Here is a 21681-nt window from a genome sequence, read left to right as displayed (position 1 = left end):
GAGACATATTAAACTGTGTGTTTATATATATAACATATATATGTGTATACATGTATTATTTATACATACATGCATATGCAAATATATACATATATATTTTTTAAAGACAAGGTCTCGCTATGTTGGCCAGGCTGGTCTCAAACTCCTGGGCTCAAAGGATCCTCCTGCCTTGCCTCCCAAAGTGCTGGGATTACAGGTGTGAGCCACTGCACCTGGCCCTTGAAACTGTATATTCTGCATATATGAATATACTGTAGGGGAAACTCCAAGGATTGGAATTTTGGGGTAAAGGGCATGTGCCTTTTAAAATAACGTTAGTTTTATAATAAAAAATAACTCAAAATATCCTATTGTTTCCTGCATCTCCTCTGGCAAACAGAACTGTCTATCTGCACACGCTTTCCAAGGCACCCGGGTAGGAATGGAAACCCCGCACTAGGCTTCAGCAGCCTCCAGTGCCCAGCCAGGGTAAGAAGGGGTATTCCATGAGTTCCTCTGCCCCTCTCACCTCCAAGAGAAAGAGCACTGACACTTCAGTCTCCACCTTTGTAAAATGAGGACGCACCCTACATCGTGAAGATTAAATAGGATAATACACGAGAACACTGCCAGCCAGGGAAGGGTGAGAACAGGGAGTGGTGAGTAAACCTTACGTGTATCTTGCCCTTGACGAAGGTGGTGATATCTTCCTCACTGTCGAAGATGGACAGTGTCTGGAGCAAGTTATTTTCCAGCCATTCCCAGTGTTTTGTGATCTCTTTGCGGGAAGAACCTAGAAGAGGTTGGTGAAGTAAAAGAAAAATCATAAATTCACCGGGTCCTAAACACACATTCAAAGAAGCGAGATGAAAGTGGGCAACCTAATTAGCTAAATCCAAGTGACGAGAATCTTCAAGCTGCTTCCTCTTTTCCCTCTTAAACTGATGAATATGTGCATGAAGAAAGTAATAAATGGTCCTGGTAAAAAACAAAAAATTAAACGTCCAGGCTGAATCACAGTTGTGTCAGTGAACATTTCCACCTGTCCCTGAAGCCAACAGGGAGAGTCACTAAGTCTCCTATGTGTCCTAGAAACAGTCTATGTGCCTGCAAGCTTGCTAACTTATACTTTCCTCAAGTTGAAAGAACTTAATGTGGCCTTTGCTATGTATGTGACTAATCAGACACAGCCATACTTTGTATAAATGAGTCCAGCTCTTTCCTGAGAATCTAGGTATCCACAGATAGCAGCTGGAGCTTCCTACAAGACTCCAGGTCCCTGGCTCGCTAGGCTCCTGCTGGGCAGACAAGTAGCTACTGTCCTCTCTTCAGTTTGTCCTGGCCACCTTCTTACCTAGTGTCTGCCCCACCTAGGAGGGAGGGGGGCTCTGTCCTCCATAGGCCCAATGGAAATTTTTAAAAATGTAGAGAAAATCTGGGTGCTGTGGCTCATGCCTGTAATCCCAGCACTTTGGGAGGCTGAGGCAGGAGGATCATTTGAGCCCAGGAGTTCGAGACCAGCCTGGGCAGCATGGCGAAACCAAAAATACAAAAAAAAATGAGCTGGGCATAGTGGCACATGTCTGTGGTCCCATCCACTCACGATGCTGAGGTGGGAGGATTGTTTGAGCCTGGGAGGCGGAGGCTGCAGTGCAGCCTGAGTGACAAAGTGAGATCTCGTCTCAAAAAAAACAACACACAAAACAAAAATGTAGAGAAGGCAGCACGATGCCACTTTTAAAGGCCGGAAGAACTGTTTGCTCCCATCAAAGAATCGGGGAAGAAGCCCCAAGGGGAAGCGCAAAGAGATGAGGGGAGATCTCTGCCGAGCCTGGCTCCCCCATCCCCAGCACCCGTTTCTGGGGTTTTGCCTCTGCTGAACGAACACAAGGATGAGGAGTGAATGACACCCTGAATCGTTCTCAGCTGCCCGGAGGTGGGACAGGAGGCCCATCCACCAGGCACGCAGAGAGCCTCAGCCAAGACACAGCGGATCCTCGTTTTTCGGGTGGTTAGATTCTGTAAGGTGGCCGCGATCAGTGAGTTAGCGAATCCTGAACCAGTACTCCGGGGGAACACAGGGTTCGGTTCCTCGAGCCTCTAATCACACTTTTCTCAACTGACCGATACGTAACTGTTTACACGTGTTTCTGTTTAAAGAGGCCTTATTAATACGTGCCCCTGACTGACTGGCATTGAGCTCATGGCCAGCAGCACTGTCACTCACGCCTGAACGAAGCTGCTGTAACGCACAAGGCACAACGCAGGCTTCTTGCTCTTACGGACAAGAGCGCCTCAGCGCTATGCTCAGGAGACATTTTAAACAGCCAAGTCAACAGCAATGAGCACAAACACGGGAAAACACGGCACTGCAGAGACCGTGAACAAGACACACGAGTGCGGTGTGACAGCTGAATCAAGAAGGCAGAGTGTCGCCCTGTTCTGCCTCCGCCGGGGACATGGGCATCAGGTGACTCAAATTTTTCACTGCTTTGAATGTACACATGTCCATGTCTCCAAATGACCACAAAATCACTGGAAGTATTGATGTAGGGATTGCAAATACATTTGATTGAGTAGGCCAATTTGCAAATATGGAGTCTTTGAATGAGGCCAGCTATATCTACCTTGAGAAAAGGTGGCATGAGAACGTGGACATTGGCTAGCCCCATGCTTGCACCCCCAGAGGTACGTGGGGCTCCATGGGGCTGTCCTCTCCTACTCTGTCCCCATGACCAGTGGAGCTGCCTTTCTAAGATGGAAGCGAAGCCGCCTCCACTTCCCTCTTGCAGCCTTGGACTGTGCTGTCAGCAGGGAACACCGCCCAGGCATGTGGGCTACACACCCCTTCCTCTTGGCAACGGCTCTTCCAGGGCAGGCCCTGCCCAGCACCCCTCACCACTCAGGGCACCTACCACACGCCACTGTCCAGTAGACCTGGGAGTCCTGGGTCTGGTGCAGGATGCGGTAAGGGGCCACGCGGGCACTGGAGTCCAGCACCACGTCCAGGGTGCCCACGAGAAGACCTGGGAACAGGGCAGACAGACATGGTGGGTGAGGGGAGGGCCGGACTGAGGCCCCTGAAGGCTGAGTCTGGCTGGAGGCAGAAACGATGGTGGCGCTACCCAAAGGGTCCAGCCCAACGAGGGAAACGTCCTGAATTATCCCCGCGGTCAAAGGCCTTCAGCCAGCGTCTGATCCCAAACAAAAAAATCCCCTTCTGCTTCTTCCTGGAAGCATCTGCTGCTTCTCCTGACTCAGAAACGCTTGCAGGCGGAGGCAGAGGCAAGTTTCATGGGGTCAGAGCTTAAACAATTCTGGGAAGCCCTCTTTAAGTATACCAAATTAGACTACAAAACAAGTATTGCTTTAGACTGCGTTACACATTAAAGCTAAAAAAGAACAATATCACAAATATCACAAAATCCAGAAAACCAACACGATGCTTAACTGCCAGACACACCTCCAGAAATAAGACTTTCAGACGTGTTTGGTCGTGTACTCATCGCTTCTTCACAGGACAATGATTCTGCAACATCATTTTCCGTATCAAGAACAGAAAGATAATGTCTTCCCTTTGCCATGACTCACTGATTTTTATTACCGACCGTTTAAGGAAGTTTCTTTTAGCCTCAAAACTCATAACTGAAGATGTCAATTCTTAGAATTCTGAAATTTAGGAAAATACTGATAAAAGTGTTTTCATTTCTGAACTGAAACATTTTACGGCATTTCAAGTTTTTCTTCTCCTCACATACACCCATTTGATAGATGACACACATTAACCAGTTTGTGGCAATGCTATCTTTGTTTTTAGATTTTATTTTTTTGGTAATGCTATCTTTGTCAGTGTCACTATTTGCAGTGACAAATCAGCAGGAAATATAGTTTTTTACCGTCGTTTGATTCACTAATTGAATTATCAAGCAATCTAAAAACCTGTTCGTTGTTATTTGAAATTTTTTCTTCCTTTTAAGTAAGTGCTGCTTTTGACATGATCTGAAAATATTTTGTTACCAGTTTTCCTGTTGATGTCAGAACCATTTTTATTGCTATTACTCAATTTTAACACTTTTGCTTCACAGTTCATTAATATTTTTTTGAGATAGAGTCTCGCTCTGTCGCCCAAGCTGGAATGCAATGGCGCCATCTCAACTCACTGCAACCTCCACCTCCTGGGTTCAAGCGATTCTCCTGTCTTACCCTCCTGAGTAGCTGGGATTACAGGCGCATGCCACCATGCCTGGCTAAATTTTGTATTTTTAGTAGAGACGGGGTTTTGCTATGTTGGCCAAGCTAGCTATTCAGATTCTTTAATGAAAAGTCTAGGTTGGCATGTTTTTAATAGATGGCTTGAATAAAACCAAATCACCGTCCCCTCCTCTTCAGGGAGGACAGTACTCGGAGGCCACAATGCCCATGATGGCACAAGGAAGGCCCTGTCAGAGGGCACAGCAGGACACACCAAACCCAGCAGTGGGGAGAGGGTTCAAAGAATGGTCCCAGGGGACACGGAGAGTGAGGTGGAAAGGAGAAGAGCCCGCAGGAAGGAGGTGTACTGAGGCCGGGCTGCACCTGCACCCGCCCGTCCAATGAGATGACCTGCGGAAGCCTGCCGAGCACAGCGCGAGTGCTCCAAGTACACCGGCGAGTATGACACACGGGCACGCTGGCGGAGTACACCGGCGAGTATGACACACGGGCACGCTGGCGGAGTACACCGGCGAGTATGACACACGGGCACGCTGGCGGAGTACACCGGCGAGTATGACACACGGGCACGCTGGCGGAGTACACCGGCGAGTATGACACACGGGCACGCTGGCGGAAGGAAAGGTGCCGGTCCCTTGCCTTCTTCAACGGGCTTGCAGTAGCTTTGAGGTTGGCCACAAGGGCTGCCAACTAACTCCCACTGAACAGCTGGATCTAGGAGGCGGGTCCAGCACAGGAGCCCGAGATCCTCGAGGCCCACTGGGAGGGAGCCTGAAGCTGAAGGGAACACTGAGTGTTCCTGGGAACAGAACAGTCTCTTCCATATGAAGAAGTGTGGCCCAGGAGAAGCCTCCGTCTGCATCTGGCTATTAGCTGCTAACACTGAGAATCAGGATGATTCGCAGAAAAAGGTCTTGATAAACTGGACGACCTGGCAACACTGGGACCGCATTCCTGCAGGGCAACGATCGGTGCCCCGAAGAGCAAAGGCACTGAGCCTGGGCCAGCCGGGCTCCTGCAGTGCGGGACGCGGGCCCCGGAGCACGAGGGGCCCGGGACAACCCCTGCGGAGGGAGGGGCCTGGAGGGGCCTGTGAGCCTCCCCCGGATCCCACAGGCCGCACGACTCCAAGGGCCTCAGCCTGCGTGGTGGTGGCGCCCGGGCCCACACAGGGCCACCTTGGCGAGCTGGCAGGAACACCCTGGGCTGCTACCCAAAGCCTCGGGTGGGCAGCGCTGAGAGCAGCCAGGAGCAGAAAGGCGGGGGAGGAGCTGGGGAATGGGGGTGCGGCCGGCTCCGGGGACCTCCGATCTTGCTAAAAGGGCGATACTCTGGTGAGGTGGGAATGAAGAAGACGGCACAAGAAAACGTGCGCTGGCGTCACTTGGCCCCTTAGAGGCACCGGGGGAAACTGAGGCGGAGGATGAGGACAGGGCGGCCTCGCTAACTTTCGGCGGTGGAATCCCGGGAAGCGACACGGCTCCCGGGACTCGCGGGCGCCGAAACCGGGCGGAGGCCGCCCCACGCCGACCTGAGGAGAGCCCGCCCAGGGCGCACTCGCCTCCCGCCAGCCCCTCGCTCCCCGCCCCGGCCCCTCCGCGCCCGGCTCCCGGGTCCCGGCCTCGAGCCCCCGCCCCGCCGCGCACTGGCGTGCGTGTCCGCCGCGACGCGCAGAGGCCGGGCCGGAACCGGACCCGCCCGCCGCCAGCCCCGCCGCGGCGTCCCTAGGCCTGGCCGCCCGCGCGCCTCTCACCCGTGAGGCCGCCGCCCTTGCCGTGGCCCCGGCGCCGCTGCAGCACGAAGAACGGGTTGGCCCGCTCCGTCACCCACAGCGCATTGGCCACCAGCACCTCCTCCGGGCTCAGCCACATCGCGGTGCCGCTCGCGCCGGGCCGAGGCCCGCGAGGCGGAAGCGCCCGCCGCCGTCGGCGTCCCGGAGCGGAGCGTGCAGAGCGGGCCGGGGCGGGGCCGGGCGGGCGGCGCCCCCTGGCGGGCGTGTGGCGCTCACGCACCCGGCTCGCGGCCCGCACCGCCCCCTCCGCCCCCTCCGCCCCGGCCTCGGGCGCGCGCCCGCCTGGCCTCCTGGAGCGGTCCAGCCGCCGGCCTCCGGCCTGGACCCAGAACGGAACGGCCCAGTCCGCAGACAGGGGAGCCGCTGTGCAGAGTAGGGCTTCTGGCGTTTTGAAAGCTGTGCAATGTGAAAGATAGATATAAAGAAGCACAGTTTGGCTGTTTTTGGCTGGTTTTGCGTGCAACCCGGGGCGTGTTAGCACTGCAAGGGCGCCTGGAAAAGGGTTTGCAGTTCCTCCTAATCCTCAGAATTTTTTTTTCTTTTTTTTTTTTTGGCAGAGGCTTGCTCTGTCGCCCGGGCTGGAGTGCAATGGCGCGATCTTGGCTCACTGCAACCTCTGCCTCCCGGGTTCAAGTGATCCTCCTGCCTCAGCCTCCTGAGTAGCTGGGATTACAGGCGCCTGCAACCACGCCCAGCTAATTTTTTTGTATTTTTAGTAGAGACGGGGTTTCACCATGTTGGCCAGGCTGGTCTCGAACTCCTGACCTCAGGTGATCCGCTCACATTGACCTCCCAAGTCCTGGGATTACAGGCATGAACCATCGCGCCTGGCCAGTTCTCAGAATTCTGACACTGGGGCCGGAGACTAGAAGAAACGTCCAGCGCAGGGCGAGTGCCAGGAGGCCCTGATACCGGCTGCATCCTTGGAAATCAGTGCAGCTCCTCCCCTAACAGACGGGTCACGGAGGCTGGCCGGCCTTGAGGATGGGGTCTGGGCTGGCCCCCGGGCCAGTGGCGGCTTGTGCGCAAGCGTGAGGCGGGCTGCACGCGAATGCGGGACCCTGGTCTCCCAGTGTTGACCTGCAGGGGTAGCACCAGTCCACGCCCGGCCTTCTGCATGAAAGGAGCTGTCAACTCCACCTGGGACAACAGGCCTGGATCCATGCTGTCCGGGGTCGACTGGGATGTGGGGTCACCCTGCTGGCCAGAGCCCTCACCAGGATCTGGCTAGAGAGCAGAGGGAAGGGGGCGGTTAAACCATCCTTGGAGCTGGACCTGGCTTCCAGGTGGGTTTCTGTGATTGGCGATCAAGAATCTTGGTGTGATGGATGTAGGTACACGCAGTTGACACCCAGAGTGACCTGCAGTCTTCTGCAATGTTGCTGGATATAGGAATCAGCTTTCAAGATGCAGAGGTGGGCTTACTTCAACATCTTGGAAGTTTGAACTAATATTGTCATTGGGCTCTCTAGAGGGAAAGAATTTGGAAGATCTGCACTTTTTAACACCCTGAGAGGAGGTAAGGAGTTGTCTTGTTCCTTCATTCCAGTGGTTCTCAAATTGGGCATACATTAGGATCACCTGGAAGGCTGATTCAAACAGGCTGCTGTAGGCCCAGCCACTTGGGAGGCTGAGGTGGGAGGATCACTTGAGGCCAGGAGTTCAAAATCAGCCAGGGCAACATAGCAAGACTCCATCTGAAAACAAAACAAACCACCACACCGGTTGCTGCCCCTCCCTCCCAGGGTGTTTGCCTTCCTAACACGCTCCTGGGTGATGTTGATGCTGCTGACCTGGAGACCACTCCTCGAGAATGATTTTTTGTTTGTTTGTTTGAGATGGAGTCTCACTCTGTCGCCCAGGCTGGAGTGCAGTGGCGTGATCTAGGCTTACTGCAAGCTCTGCCTCCTGGGTTCACATCATTCTCCTGCCTCAGCCCCCCGAGTAACTGGGACTACAGGTGCCTGCCACCGCACCTGGCTAATTTTTTGTATTTTTAATAGAGACGAGGTTTCACAGTGTTAGCCAGGATGGTCTCGATCTCCTGACCTCGTGATCCGCCCGTCTCGGCCTCCCAAAGTGCTGGGATTACAGGTGTGAGTCACCGCCCCCGGCCAAGAATGATTTTTTGTAAGAAGAAAAAGAACAGACATTTATTGAGCACTTAGTATGTGTGTGCTAAGCTTTAGTTCTTTTTGATTTTCTGAGATATAATTCATATTCCATAACATGCACCCTTTTAAAGTGCAAAATGTAGTGGTTTTTAGTATATTCACTAGGCTGGACATCCATCATCACTAATTCCGGAACATTTTTATCAAAGAAGAAACCCCTCACCCATTAGCTGCCATTCCCCACTTCCCCCCAGCTTTGCCCTGTCAACCATCAATCTGTTTTGTCTCTGTATATTTTTCCCTTTCTAGCCATTTCTTCATATAAATGGAACCATACAATATGTGGTCTTTTGTGTCTGGCTTCTTTCCTTCCCATGTGTTTGAGGTTCACCTATGTCATAGCATGTATTGATACTTCATTCCTTCTTATGGCTGAACAATACCCCATGGTATGGATGCACCACATTTTGTTCATTCATTCTTCAGTGGATGGACATTTGGATTGTTTACCCTTCTTGTCTATTATAAATAATGCTGCCACGAACATGTGTACAAGTCTCTGTATGAATATGTGTTTTTAATTCTCTTGGGCATCTATCGAGGCGTGGTATTGTTGGGTCATGTGGTACAGCTGTGTTTCACTTTTTAAGCAGTGGCCAAACCGCTCTCCAAAGCAGCTGCAGCACTCCACATGCCCACCAGCAGTGTATAAGAGTTCTAGGCCGGGTGCGGTGGCTCATGCCTGTAATCCCAGCACTTTGGGAGGCCAAGGTGGGCAGGTCACAAGGTTAGGAGATCAAGACCATCTTGCCTAATATAGCGAAACCCCGTCTCTACTAAAAATGCAAAAATTAGAGGCGTGGTGGCACGTGCTTGTAGTCCCAGCTACTCGGGAGGCTGAGGCAGGAGAACTGCTTGAACCCAGGAGGTGGAGGTTACAGGGAGCTGATGCGCCACTGCACTCTAGCCTGGGCAGCAGAGTGAGGCTCCATCTCAAAAAAAAAAAAAAAAAAAAAGAGGTCTAGTTTTTCCATATCTCGTCAACACTTGTTATTGTCTTTCTTTTTTTTGATGTCCATTTCTCGAGGGTGGGAACTGGTATCTCACTATGGTTTGGATTTCCATTTCCCTGATGACTAATGATGTTGAGCGTCTTTTCATGTGCTTTTGGGTTATTTGTATATTTTATCTGGAGAAATGTCTATGTCCTTTGCCCATTTAAACATTTTTTTTATTTTGTTATTTATTTTTGAGATGGAGTCTTGCTCTGTCGCCCAGGCTGGAGTGCAGTGGCGTGATCTCAGCTCACTGCAGCCTCCGCCTCCCGAGTTCAAGCGATTCTCCTGCCTCAGCCTTCCGAGTAGCTGGGATTACAGGCGTGTGCCACCATGCCTGGCTAATTTTAGTATTTTTAGTAGAGAGGAGGTTTCACCATGTTGGCCAGGATGGTCTCGAACTCCTGATCTCAAGTGATCTGCCCACCTCGGCCTCCCAAAGTGCTGAGATTACAGGTGTGAGCCACTGTGCTCGGCCCCTTTGCCTGTTTTTAAATTGGGTTGTATTTTTATTGTTGAGTTGTAAGTGTTCTTTATATATTCTGGATACTAGACTGTTACTGGATATATGACATTAAGTCTACTTCTTAAATTATTTTAAGTATAATCCCCACACATCAACCCTATGAGGTAGGTATTTTATGATCCCTGTTTTACAGATGATAAAGCTGAAATCCAGAACGATGAGATGATTTGTCAGTTCATACTATTGCATGGGTGGCAAAGCAGCACTGTTGTCCAGACTGTTCTGGCTCCAGCTCTTTTCCACACGTGTCAGACACATGCTGCCTTTGCCCCCAGCATTCACTTCTCCTGTCTGTGCAGTGTCGTTCATGATTCTGCAGTGGGAACCGGGCCTTAGAACATTCAGCTCCGGTCTGTCAGGTGAAGATGCATGGACTCCTGGGCTGTGGACGTGGAGCCCACGCCAGCTGAGGCCATCAGTGCATTCTGTCTGTGACCACAGGGGCTGGCTGGTGATGGCCACGTGCCTCCAACCAAGACAGCTGGGCCAGGGAAACACCGTTCTGACCTGGGCCTCCTCCTGGGGAAGTGGAGCAGCTCTTGTGCTGCTGGGGCTACTGCCACGCTGAGCCTGGGAATTGGGTTCCCAAGGAGGAAGCAAAGTTGGCCTGTGTCTTGGTGTCAGCATTTGAGGGTCAAATCACACCAAGCCTGACACAGGCACCCCTGGGCATTTTGGCTTTTGGGAGCCATTACATTCCCCTTTTGTGTTAGCCAGTTTTGGTTGGGTTTTCTGTCATTTGTAACCAAGAGAGTCCTCGGCGATACGCGTTACCACCAACAATACTCCATGTGGCCAAATCAGCTTTTTCAGTCGGTTTTTATTGAAATGGTTATATTAGCAAATTCTGCACATACAGGTGTACACTGTTGGCATGTAGGTGTATACCATACAATTTCACTACTTGATTATACTTACACCAACCATGCAGACCGAGGAGCTGCGCTGCCCAGAACGTTTCAAAGGGCTGATGAGATCTGATTGTCAAGAACCAGCTCACACTCTACTTGTAGGTGTTTGCGTTCCAGACAAGGAAACTCCCCGTACAGGGAGGCCCAAACTGAGCTAATCACCAGTGTTGCTTCTTGAATATTGACTGTTCTTTCTGGCACAAGCTATCCAATGAATTAAATTAAAATTTTAATTAACATTCAAGTGCATAGTTTCCTTTTCATCCCTCAAGGTGGAATACAAGTCATGTGCCACGTTTAGGTATATCCCAAGCCTCCCCACCCCATATTACCTGTGTTACAGTTAGAAAAAGAGTTTTGTGCGCCATCTTCTGAGATGCTGTGCAGAATGAGCAGGAGCCTGGAGTGAGGTGGGCTCTTTGAATGACCCAAATATGAAAGGGGCAACTGTAATATTTTATGAGTGTAAAAGCTACAGAGGGTCCAAAACAACGGAGACACACGTGACCTCGGGCTTGCACCAGCTTCTCCTGTCCAGGAGCAGGATGCTTCCATCAGGTGAGAATGTTCTCCACACCTCAAATATCACTTCCTAGCTTGGAGCCTTTTTCTGTTTTTGTAATCACACTGGACAAGTTTTCTCTTTAGACAGAGTTATTGCCTCTCTGCAGTAGATCTGGCCCCAAGCCCCAGTCAGGAGATCCCCTCCTCCAGCTGGCTCAGCGAGCCAGGCCCAGGCTGTCTGAGGAACGCCTGGAGACAGCACCCTCTCTGCTTCTCTCCAGGACGGCACGTGTCGTCTCAGGCTGGGCACCCAGCAAAGGTGCCAGGACCTGGACCTGGGCCACACCTACTGGCCCAGTCCACAGAGCACAGCCAGCAACCTGCAGCCTTTCTGCTGAAGGAGCGCTTACTCACCTGAAGGAAAAAAAATGGCCAGGACGTTATACTCTACTAACCACCTCACCCCACTGTTTCTTTACAAACATCTTGGTTCAGTACCTCCCAGTCATTGGAGAAGTCCTTTAAATATCACATAGTGTAAATATACTTGCACTTAATTGGAGATAAAGGGAGTTCCAAAAGCAAATTTGAATTCACTCTGTGTTGGGTTAAATTTGTAAACCCCAGCTCAGAACCACTGTCTGTGATGCTCCGCAGATGTTGGTGGCTATAGAGAGGTGGCTAGGGAAGGCGACGATCTGTGGATGGGTGGAGAACTGAGGAGGCCAAGTCAGCCTTGCCAGGCCACCATGTGCCGCCGGGAGCTGGGCAGCCTGAGAGGAGAGCAAAGATGGGCCAGGAGCCCCCGCCTCAACTGACAGGAGCCTGCTCACCACATGCCCCTGAGTTCCCACAGGAGAATGCATGTGCGCTGGGCGGGGTGCCACCCTCGGCTCGGGAGGGGACCTGGGCGGCATCTGGCTACCAGCACTGCTTTCAGGGGTGGCTGGGCCACCGAGAGCTTTTGTGGTGTGTGCACAGGGAGGAGGAGTCAACAGGAGGAACTCCGCAGCCCAGGCAGAGGTCTGAGCGGGCCAGAAGCACTGAATATTTCTGAAAGCTTAAAACTCAAGTTGCAGGACGTTCAAAGTTTGTTTTTGTTTTTTTTTTCCCCCCATAAAGGATCTTCCTTCTTCCCCAAGTTAGAGTGAAAAAAAAACAGGAAAAAAATACCTTGAGCTTAGGGTGGAAAGGGAAGGAAAACCCAAGATGAGTCCAGGTAACAACTGGGTGGCCCCCACAGGGTCTTTGTGGGACCACAGGAGCCAAGACTCAGCAGCCGAGGCGGATGGCGCCTGCCCCTCCACGGTCACTGCAGGCTGTGGGGCCACAGCTGTGGAGAACGCAGGCGGCTGGAGGCCCTCTCAGCCTCTCTTCTTCAAAGTGCAGTTTGTTGGGATCTTCCAGGACACCCACAAAAAAGAGGGTGAACCTTTAGCAATGTCCCAGAGGAGCTTCATGGCTACTGGGGGTCTCCTGACTCCCAACCCAGCCGCCTCAGCCAGGCCTCAGGAGGCCAGTGTGACCTTGAAACTCAGAGCCCCCATGAGACACAGGGGAGCCAGTCCCATGCCTCACAAGGGAACGTTCCTCCTAGATGCAGATTTGCTTTGCTTTGCTTTCCCTGTACTTGCCTCGGACAATAAGGAAAGGAATTCCAAGGAGCAGACACAGGCACCTTGTCCCCACCTGCCTTCTTCCAGTGTGATTTTCTGATGCTACAATACTTCAAATCCATGTAGGGCTTCTCCCAGTTCTTCTGCAAGGCTCTTCACCATAGCCCAGGGCACCATGTGAAGATTACAATCAACAGCCTTTCCTAATGGGTTAAAAGGAGGGTGTGTCGAAGCTTTGGAATGCTTTACCAACAAGGCCAAAATACAAGACCAAACTCCACGCCCTTCATATGTAACAACTGCTCTCACCAGACCTGGGAGGGGAAGGCGCTATTTGCAGCTGTGGGTATCGCCCTGCGAGGAGCCCTTACTCATCTCCCCACACTCACTGACAATGTGGCCAATGTTGACTTTAGTCACGTTAAACTCTGCCTCCGGGTGACACTGAACACAGGACAGGAAGTGAGAGCTAGCTGGACAGCCGTTCTGAAGACGGAAATCGTACTCAATTGCTTTTCTACATCCATTGCCTTCAGTAGCGCCTTCTGTCCACACTTTAAATGTCAGTGTCCCCAGGGCTTTATCCCAAGCCCCATCCTCATGTCACTGGGCGGGTCCAGCCCCACTCTGGCTTCCACCTCCATCTGAAATCAGGGACACCTCTCCTGACCAGCCCCCCTTGGGAGATTCTGCCTCCAGCGCATGTCAGTGTGTGCATACCTGTGGGGGTGTGTTGGGGAGGGAGAAGGAAGGAGGAGATTTGGGTGCCATAGATATTGTGATTACATGGAGATACTTCAGCAGGACAAGATGGCACGTCCACTTAAAACACAGCTTCTGACCGGGCGTGGTAGCTCACGCCTGTAATCCCAGCACTCTGAGACGCTAAGGCAGGAGGGTCACTGGAGCCCAGGAGTTTGAGGCTAGCCCGGGCAACATGGAGAAGCTCCGTCTCTAAAAATCTTTTTTAAAACTTAGCTGGGTGTGGTGGCATGCGCTTGTAGTCCCAGTTACTCGGGAGGCAGAGGTGGGAGAATCGCTTTAGCGCGGGAGGTCGAGGCTGCAGGGAGCCGAGATTACACCACTGCACTCCAGCCTGGGCAACAGAGTGAGATCTTGTCTCTAAAAAAATTCAGAAACAGGCCGGTGCAGTGGCTCGCACCTGTAATTCCAGCCTCTGTGAGGCCGAGGCGGGCGGACCATTTGAGGTCAGGAGTTTGAGACTAGCCTGGCCAACATGGTGAAACCCCGTTTCTACTAAAAATACAAAAAATTAGCTGGGTGTGGTGGCGTGCACCTGTAAACCCAGCTACTCAGGAGGCTGAGGCAGGAGAATCACTTGAGCCTGGGAGATGGAGCTTGCAGTGAGCTGAGATTGCGCCACCACACTCCAGTCTGGATGACAGAGTGACACCCTGACTCAAAATAAATAAATAAATAAATAAACACAGCTTTGCAGGCAGTCTGATGCAGGGGTCTGCACCCTGGCCACCTCACCCCCACTGCACCTCCACTGGCCACCAGGTTCGCACCTCCATGCCTCCTTCCAGAGCCCCTGCCAGCCCAGACCTGAAGTATCCCCACAGGACTCTCCCTGGGTCCCATCAACACCCACCCGGGCACTAGGCCTGGAAGCCCAGGTTTCTGCCTCAATCTCCCTCCTCTTCCACTTGGTGTCAGAGCCTGGGGTGGGGTCTGTGAATGCCTCCCCTTTGCCTTGGGCCCCAGGCAGGACTGGCATCCCAGGCCGGGGCCGTGCCCAGCCTCCCTGACCCCAGTGCGGCTCCTTTTCTTTCCAGAGACAGGAGTCTGGTCCCCCTGGCAAGCGGTCCCTGCCCAGGAAGTGCTGTCCTTGCCTCCTGGCCACTGTCCTTGCCTTCTCTTGACTGTTCGCTTGGGCCTGTCTATGGCTGCAATGCCTTTCCTTCGCCTGTGCCCTGGAAGTCCCTCCTCATCCAGATTCACCCTCTTATCATTTGCTCTCACAGCCCAGTTGGTTGATAATGTGCCCATTGTCTAGAACAGCCAAAATTTTAATGGTCACGGATTCACCCCAACTTCAAGTATATGTGTTTGCACAGACTGAAAGCTTAATAAAAGTCTGCTGATGATATTAACTGTAGAACCCCACTCTTTTCTTTCTACATTCTACATCTCTAAAATCAGTGTTTTTGTTTCCTGACATTTAAGAGCAGCAACCACTTGTCAAGGAACCGCATTGCCACTTGCCAGCGGTTAATGTCAACCACTGACATTAACGTCACCTCCTTGTTTTCCTACAGCAGAGCCAATGCCTCAATAATAAAGGTTAACAGCAAGAGAACACTTTGATTTTTCTTCAGTTAAAACTAGCTTCAGCCAGGCGTGGGTGGCATGAGCCTGTGGTCCCAGCTACTGGGGAGGCTGAGGTGAGAGGATCACTTGAGCCCAGGAGGTCAAGGCTGCAGCGAGCCATGATTGTGCCACTGCACTCCTGCCTGGGCGACGGAGCGAGATCCTGTCTCTAAAAAAATAAAAATATAAAAAAACCAATTTGATTTAGCATGTAGCTCAATGAATGGATTGGATGTGAGGGGAATAAAAACATGAGAAGAGCTTCTAAAGCCAATAGAAAATGTCAAGTTTGTAAAATTCAGTAATCTCATTTTAAAAAATACTTTTCCATTTTAAAAAATAGTTTTCCAAATATCATCAGACTCATTGGCAGCTGGGGCTGCTGCCGCATCACGGAGGCTGGCAGGTGCCAGACCAGTGCTCAAGACAGTGCCTTGTGGATGTGCTTCTCAGCCAGGCCTGAGGACCACGAGGGGAGCTGGGAGATGGGGCCTATCTGCAAAAGCAAGGCTCATCAGGATTGTGAGGAGTTTTTAGCTGGAGGCAGAGCTTGTCTTCCCAAGAGGAGGGCAGAGCAGGCAGCCCTGGGCAGACATGCTCACCACCACAACTGGCTGCTGAGCTCCACCTCCTGCGCTGGAAGCCCTGGCTGTCTGGCCTCCCGTCCCCCTGGAATAACAGGAAAGGAGGGCTACTACGGGCAGCTCCTCCCTTAGGATGTTAAAAGTCACCAAAGCTTGGCCAAGCGCGGTGGCTCACACCTGTAATCCCAGCTCTTTGGGAGGCCGAGACGGGCGGATCACGAGGTCAGGAGATCGAGACCATCCTGGCTAACACGGTGAAACCCCGTCTCTACTAAAAACACAAAAAATTAGCCGGGCGAGGTGGCGGCGCCTGTGGTCCCAGCTACTCGGGAGGCTGAGGCAGGAAAATGGTGTGAACCCGGGATGCGGAGCTTGCCACTGTGCTCCAGCCTGGGCGACAGAGCGAGACTCCATCTCAAAAACAAACAAACAAACAAAAAATCACCAAAGCTTAAGCATTTGCATTTCAATAGTCACAACCGACTCCCAGAGGATGCTGATGGCTGCCCTGGCCCTAGACTTGCTCATCCTGCCATACATGCCCATGGTTCTGCTCACCTGGCACAGGCCCAGCTCACAGCAGTCCACTGGAGGCAGGGGGGTGGGTGTGTGGTGTAAATAGCTGACTCCTCAGCCTCTTCCTTACTTCAAATAGTTCCCCCTCAACAATGACTGAGGTTATCATACATTTCCTAATAACCACTGCTGGTGGCAAGACTTGCGAGAACTGAGACGCTCACTCTCTCCACCCCCTCACACCCGCAGCAGGTAGAACGCTGCTCCCCAAGTGCCTCAGGGCAGCGCTGCCCATGTGGCGATGTGTGACCTCACAGTGCTCGCCGGACAAGCAGCCCCGACCGCTTCCTGCCAGGGTCCCGACTTAGCAGGGATTTCCCCCAGCATAGCAGCGAGTGAAGAGGCTGTTATTTGGGATTAAAAAAGAAAAGCCATTCTTGGCTGGGCATGGTGACTTACAACTGGAATCCTGGAACTTTGGGAGGCCGAGGTGGGGGCGGATTGCTTGAGCCCAGGAATTCAAGACAGCCTGGGCAACATGGCGAAGTCTCACATCTCTACAGAAAACACAAAACTTAGCTGGCTGTGGTGGCGCGTGCCTGTGGTCCCAGCTACTCGGTGGGCTGAGGTGGGAGGATCACTCGAGCCCAGGAGGTGGAGGCTGCAGTGAGCCGAAGTTGCGTCACTGTACTCCAGCCTGGGGGGCAGAGCCAGAGACCCTGTCTCAAAACAAAAACAAAAATAAAAATAAAAACCCGGAAACCAAAAACCAAATTTTCCTCTATTCCTGAAGAGCATGACCTTAATGAGAAGTTAGTGTCCCTCCTGACAAAGACAGGCCATTCTGTAGCTGAGCCAGAGAGTGACCCCGATTTTCCAGAAAAGGGTGTCGAGCTAGGGTCCATAGCACGGCTCTGAGGATGCTCCCCTGCAAGGAATGCCTCCTTGGTTATTCTACAGTGAATGTGTGCCCCAGATTTCCCAGAAATTCACATGTTATATTAATAGACAGATTCTAGGGGCCTGAACTTTTTATTTCTTCTCAAGTAATTTCATACCTTTTCAGTAAAGAAACTGTCTTGAGTGGAATTTAATGTGTACACCTTGGTGGGACCTGAAATCAGGAGAAAAAGCTACATTGGGGTCTGAGTTTTGGTTTGGGAAAACAAGGAGGTGGTAAAGACAACACGGCAACAATCAGAACTGAGCTCTTCTATCTCTCAGGTGGCCAAACACATATAAATGCAGGCGCGTGTCTGGAACCTCCAGCAAATGGGTTCTAGCCTCCTGTAGACTCATCCTGTCTCTGAGAGCCCAATGGGGAAACCTGTTTTTTTGAACGATGCTATATTGAAGCTGCTCATTGAAAATATTTTTATAGTACAAAGACTATCGTAAAGAAAAAAAAAAAAACAACCCAAAGCCCTTGGTAAAAGATAAAACACAAAAGCCGCCAAGACCTTTAAAATCTGCACCATTCTAGTCTCAAACGAGCGAAAATGAAATGCCACTGCTCGCTCTCTGACAACGCTCCTGAAGGCTGTCCCCATCCGGGGCTCTACAGGTTTCTTTCAGGCACACCTGTGTCTGAGGCATGTTACTGACACGTCACGAGAAAAGACACTTTGGGAGAAGCTGCACGTGGAAAAATGGCAAGTGTCCACTTCAAATTCATGTTCCACAGACAGTGAGAACAGGGCGGGGGATTCACGCATCTGCTTGGTTTGCCATCAGATCTGACCCTAGGGATGTGCAGACTGAGGTTCCTCTTCTCACAGCCAGGCTCTGTGCGCCTCCCGCCCCCACGCAGCTCATATCAGTGAGGACAGGCAGACTCAACTCAGGTGTGTCCTTCTGCAAAGAGGGTGTGCAGATTCGTTTTACAAATTTGCCCATGGTGGTTCTGGACTGGGATTACTCGCAAGATGCAATTTTCTCATCATGTTAATTCGATGTCATCCCAGGTGTGTGGGAAGATCCTGCATGTCCCTGATGCCTGGGATGCTGGCCTGGGATGCGGGCTGCTGCACCCTGTCCAGTAAGCCCGGCAGCTGGTGCTCCTGTGCCTTTTCATGCTATGCTGGGACTGGTAGAGGGGACTGGGCTGCACAGTGGACACTGAAGGTGGGAGCTTATCTGGCACCTGCAGCAAGAAGGGGGTTTGGTCTTCCCAATGAGACATTCCAGATCATTCTGTTTTTCACAACTGCTGGCCACCCCCCCTGAAATCACTGTGCCCAGAGACACTGCTGGGCTGGGCTCCTGGGTGCCACCTCCCTATACACACACTCCCTATACTCAGGGGTGGCCGAGTAGAAATGTCCACAGGCTGCAGGATGGAAGGGCCTTCAGTGTTTTTGTGCTGACATAAACACTTGTCACTTTACGTCATGCTCGACATGGAGGCTGGAAAATGGCAATGCAGATGGCTGCCTGGCCCCGCACACAGACCCGGCCCCACGGCCTGCGTCTCCCATAGCCCTGCCCTGGCAGGAAGTGGGTGGTCAGTCTCAGAGGAGATACAAAGGCAAGGCCTTCTCTCAACCCCCTTTAGAAGAGGCCCTTCAGCAGGAAGTAGAATAAGCGAGAGGGGAGCATCCAGAGCCAGTCAGGGAGCAGCACCTGCACTCCACACGGGTAGGAAGCTTCTCCCACAGGGAGGTACGCGTTGTAAGCAGGGACCACAAAAGGATGTTAAAAACCCCAGCTTCCCTGGCACAGAACAGCATGTGAGTGTTCAGAGATGCGTCTCCAATGCAACGTTAATCCTGGGCCCAGCCTCTTCTCTGCAAACAGCCAGGCTTGCTGGGCGCCCACCTTCAATGATCAGCTTGGGCGGGTTTTCAATACCACAAGGCTCACCTGGGCAATACTACTGTCCTCAATGCCTCACCTTGGGGAACTTTGCAAATTAACCCTGAACCCCAACCTGTGCTTGGAAAGTGCTGCCATTCTTCCAAAACGGATGCTGACAGGAGAATACAAAATAAGAAAGGTGATCAGAAATCAAATCACAAAAGCAGTGACCCCAAGAGCCCCTGTTTAAAATTCAGGTTTTGTTCTCATCATACATGTCCAAAGAAGGTTCGATTGTGGAGAATTCACTTTCATACACCAGACTTCGAGGGGACAAGGAGTTTCGATGAAAAAAGTGACCACCTGGAAAAGGAAGAAGAGAAAGAGACTTAATAGGTCACCAGGCCTATGTTTCTCACACGGCTTGGAGGAAACAATGCAGGTTATCTTTGAAGCATGATGTTTTTCTTAACTATCCTTCATGTGGGGCTCTCATTAGAGAAATACAAAGAGTGCGGGCATCCTTCAATTCAAGCTTTAAGCATCTAAGTTCCAATCTTCGGATCCCCAAGAGACTAACTACTGGAGCTGCGCAAAGCAAAAGCTGCCTGGTGCTCTTAAAAGGTTCCACTTAGAAATGTGAAGACTGTTTCCTGGGCACACTATCTTATGGAGGACTGCCCCCAGCCCTCTCATCTGAGCACCTGTTCCGGTTTGGTCCTGGGGATGGGCACGGAGCCCCCTCACAGCTGGACAGACTTGAGGTGTGACTTGGAGGCTCTGATTTTTTATATATATATATATATATATATATATATATATATATATATATATATATTTTTTTTTTTTTTTTTTTTTTTTTGAGACGGAGTTTTGTTCTTGTTGCCCAGGCTGGAGCGCAGTAGTGTGATCTCGGCTCACTGCAACCTAATATGCCTATGTTGATCCTTCTGAATTTTTTCAGTCTTAGATTTTATCTACTGAATTCCCACTGTGGAAGATGAGGATTTTCTTCTAACCGCCCCCCTGCTCCACCATTGCACATATTTTCCATTGCCCCAATATAATTATATTTTGATTTTAAAATTCCATATTTATGTTATTTGACTATTTGCGCTACTCAAAGCTAAGCCATGCTTACATTTCCTTTTCTATAAAACTGTTTTTAAGCTTTACTGGGGTATAACTGACATATAATGAAAAGCACATGTTTAAAGGACATAATTTGGTGAGCTCTGACAGCTGTATACGCCAGTGACACTGACACTAGAATCAAGGTAACGAACATATCCACCACCCCAAAGTTTCCTGGTGCCTCTCAATCCCTTCCCCGTCTTTCTACCCTACTCCGGTTGCCAGGGAAACATAGATTCGTTTGCATCTTTCTAGAATTTTATGTAAGTGGAATCATATAGTATAAATTGGCTCTTACAAATAAAGTTGCTACGAACATCTGTGCACACACATTGTGTGAACATATGCTTTCATGTCTCCTAGACCTGTAAATACTCAGAAGTGAAATGACTGTAAAAAAATGAACTTTTTCAGAAGCTGCCAGGCTGTTCTAAGGTGGTCCTGGCCAGGTGTGGTGGCTCACACCTGTAATCCCAGCACTTTGGGAGGCCGAGGTGGATCATTTGAGGTCAGAAGTTCGAGACCAGCTTAACCTACATAGTGAAACCTTGTCTCTACTAAGATACAAAAATTAGCCAAGCATGGTGGCAGGCACTTGTAGTCCTAGTTACTTGGAAGGCTGAGCCAGGAGAATCCCTTGAACCCAGGAGGTAGAGGTTGCAGTGAGCCAAGATCACGCCACATGACTGTAATCCCGGCACTTTGGAGGCTGAGGCAGGCGGATCACGAGATCAGGAGTTCAAGACCAGCCTGGCCAACATGGTGAAACCCCGTCTCTACTAAAAATACAAAAAATTAGCCGGGCAAGGTGGCAGGCACCTGTAATCCAGCTACTCGGGAGGCTGAGGCAGGAGAATGGCGTAAACCTGGGAGGCGGAGCTTGCAGTGAGTTGAGATCCGGCCACTGCACTCCAGCCTGGGCGACAGAGCAAGACTCCGTCTCAAAAAAAAAAAAATTTTTCTTAAAAAAATTTTTTTTGAGACAGAGTCTTGCTCTGTCACCCGGGCTGGAGTGCAATGGTGCCGTCTTGGCTCACTGCAACCTCCGCCTCCTGGGTTCAAGAGATTCTTGTGCCTCCGCCTCCTAAGTAACTGAGATTACAGGCATGGGCCACAATGCCCAGCTAATTTTTGTATTTTTAATAGAGATGGGGTTTCACCACATTGGCCAGGCTGGTCTCGAACTCCTGAGCTCAAGCGATCTGCGTCAGCCTCCCAAAGTGTTGAGATCATAGGCACAAACCACCATGCCCAGCTGGGGCTGTCTTCATATTATCAAGTACAAGGGTTTAAAAACAATTCTAGGCCGGGCACGGTGGCTCATGCCTGTAATCCCAGCACTTTGGGAGGCTGAGTCAGATAGCTTGAGCTCAGGAGTTCAAGACTAGCCGAGGCAATGCGGCGAAACCCCATCTCTACTAAAAATACAAAAAGTAGCCAGGTGTGGTGGTGAGCACCTGTAGCCCCAGCTACTTGGGAGGCAGAGGTGGGAAGATCGCTTGAGTCTGGGAAGCAGAGGCTGCAGTGAGCCGAGACTGCACTACTGCCCTCCAGCCTGTGCTTCAGAGCGAGACCCTGTCTCAAAAAAAAAAAAAAAAAAATGCTCGA

At 51.2% G+C, this 21681-nt stretch overlaps 2 protein-coding genes across 3 annotated transcripts in view; both read right to left on the bottom strand.

Annotated features, from left to right (window-relative positions):
- The window catches only part of TBC1D9B (TBC1 domain family member 9B), a 322522-nt gene that overhangs the window by 36650 nt on the left and 264191 nt on the right, over positions 1 to 21681 (bottom strand). Inside the window, exons 2-4 of the mRNA XM_050794173.1 lie at positions 5945 to 6121; positions 2895 to 3005; positions 654 to 772 (exon numbers count right to left, since the gene is read on the bottom strand). Coding sequence (XP_050650130.1) covers positions 654 to 772; positions 2895 to 3005; positions 5945 to 6062 — 348 coding nt within the window. The 5' untranslated portion in view covers positions 6063 to 6121. The remainder of the gene's footprint in view (positions 1 to 653; positions 773 to 2894; positions 3006 to 5944; positions 6122 to 21681) is intronic.
- The window catches only part of RNF130 (ring finger protein 130), a 157848-nt gene continuing 146645 nt past the window's right edge, over positions 10479 to 21681 (bottom strand). For both annotated transcript variants that reach the window (XM_050794226.1, XM_050794229.1), the window contains one exon: positions 10479 to 19302. In XM_050794226.1, coding sequence (XP_050650183.1) covers positions 19193 to 19302 — 110 coding nt within the window. In that variant the 3' untranslated portion in view covers positions 10479 to 19192. The remainder of the gene's footprint in view (positions 19303 to 21681) is intronic.

This window comes from Macaca thibetana, chromosome 6, assembly GCF_024542745.1.
Source record: "Macaca thibetana thibetana isolate TM-01 chromosome 6, ASM2454274v1, whole genome shotgun sequence".
Taxonomy (NCBI): domain Eukaryota; kingdom Metazoa; phylum Chordata; class Mammalia; order Primates; family Cercopithecidae; genus Macaca; species Macaca thibetana.
Note: the sequence above shows the minus strand (reverse complement) of the source record. Positions and strands in the feature narration are given on the sequence as shown.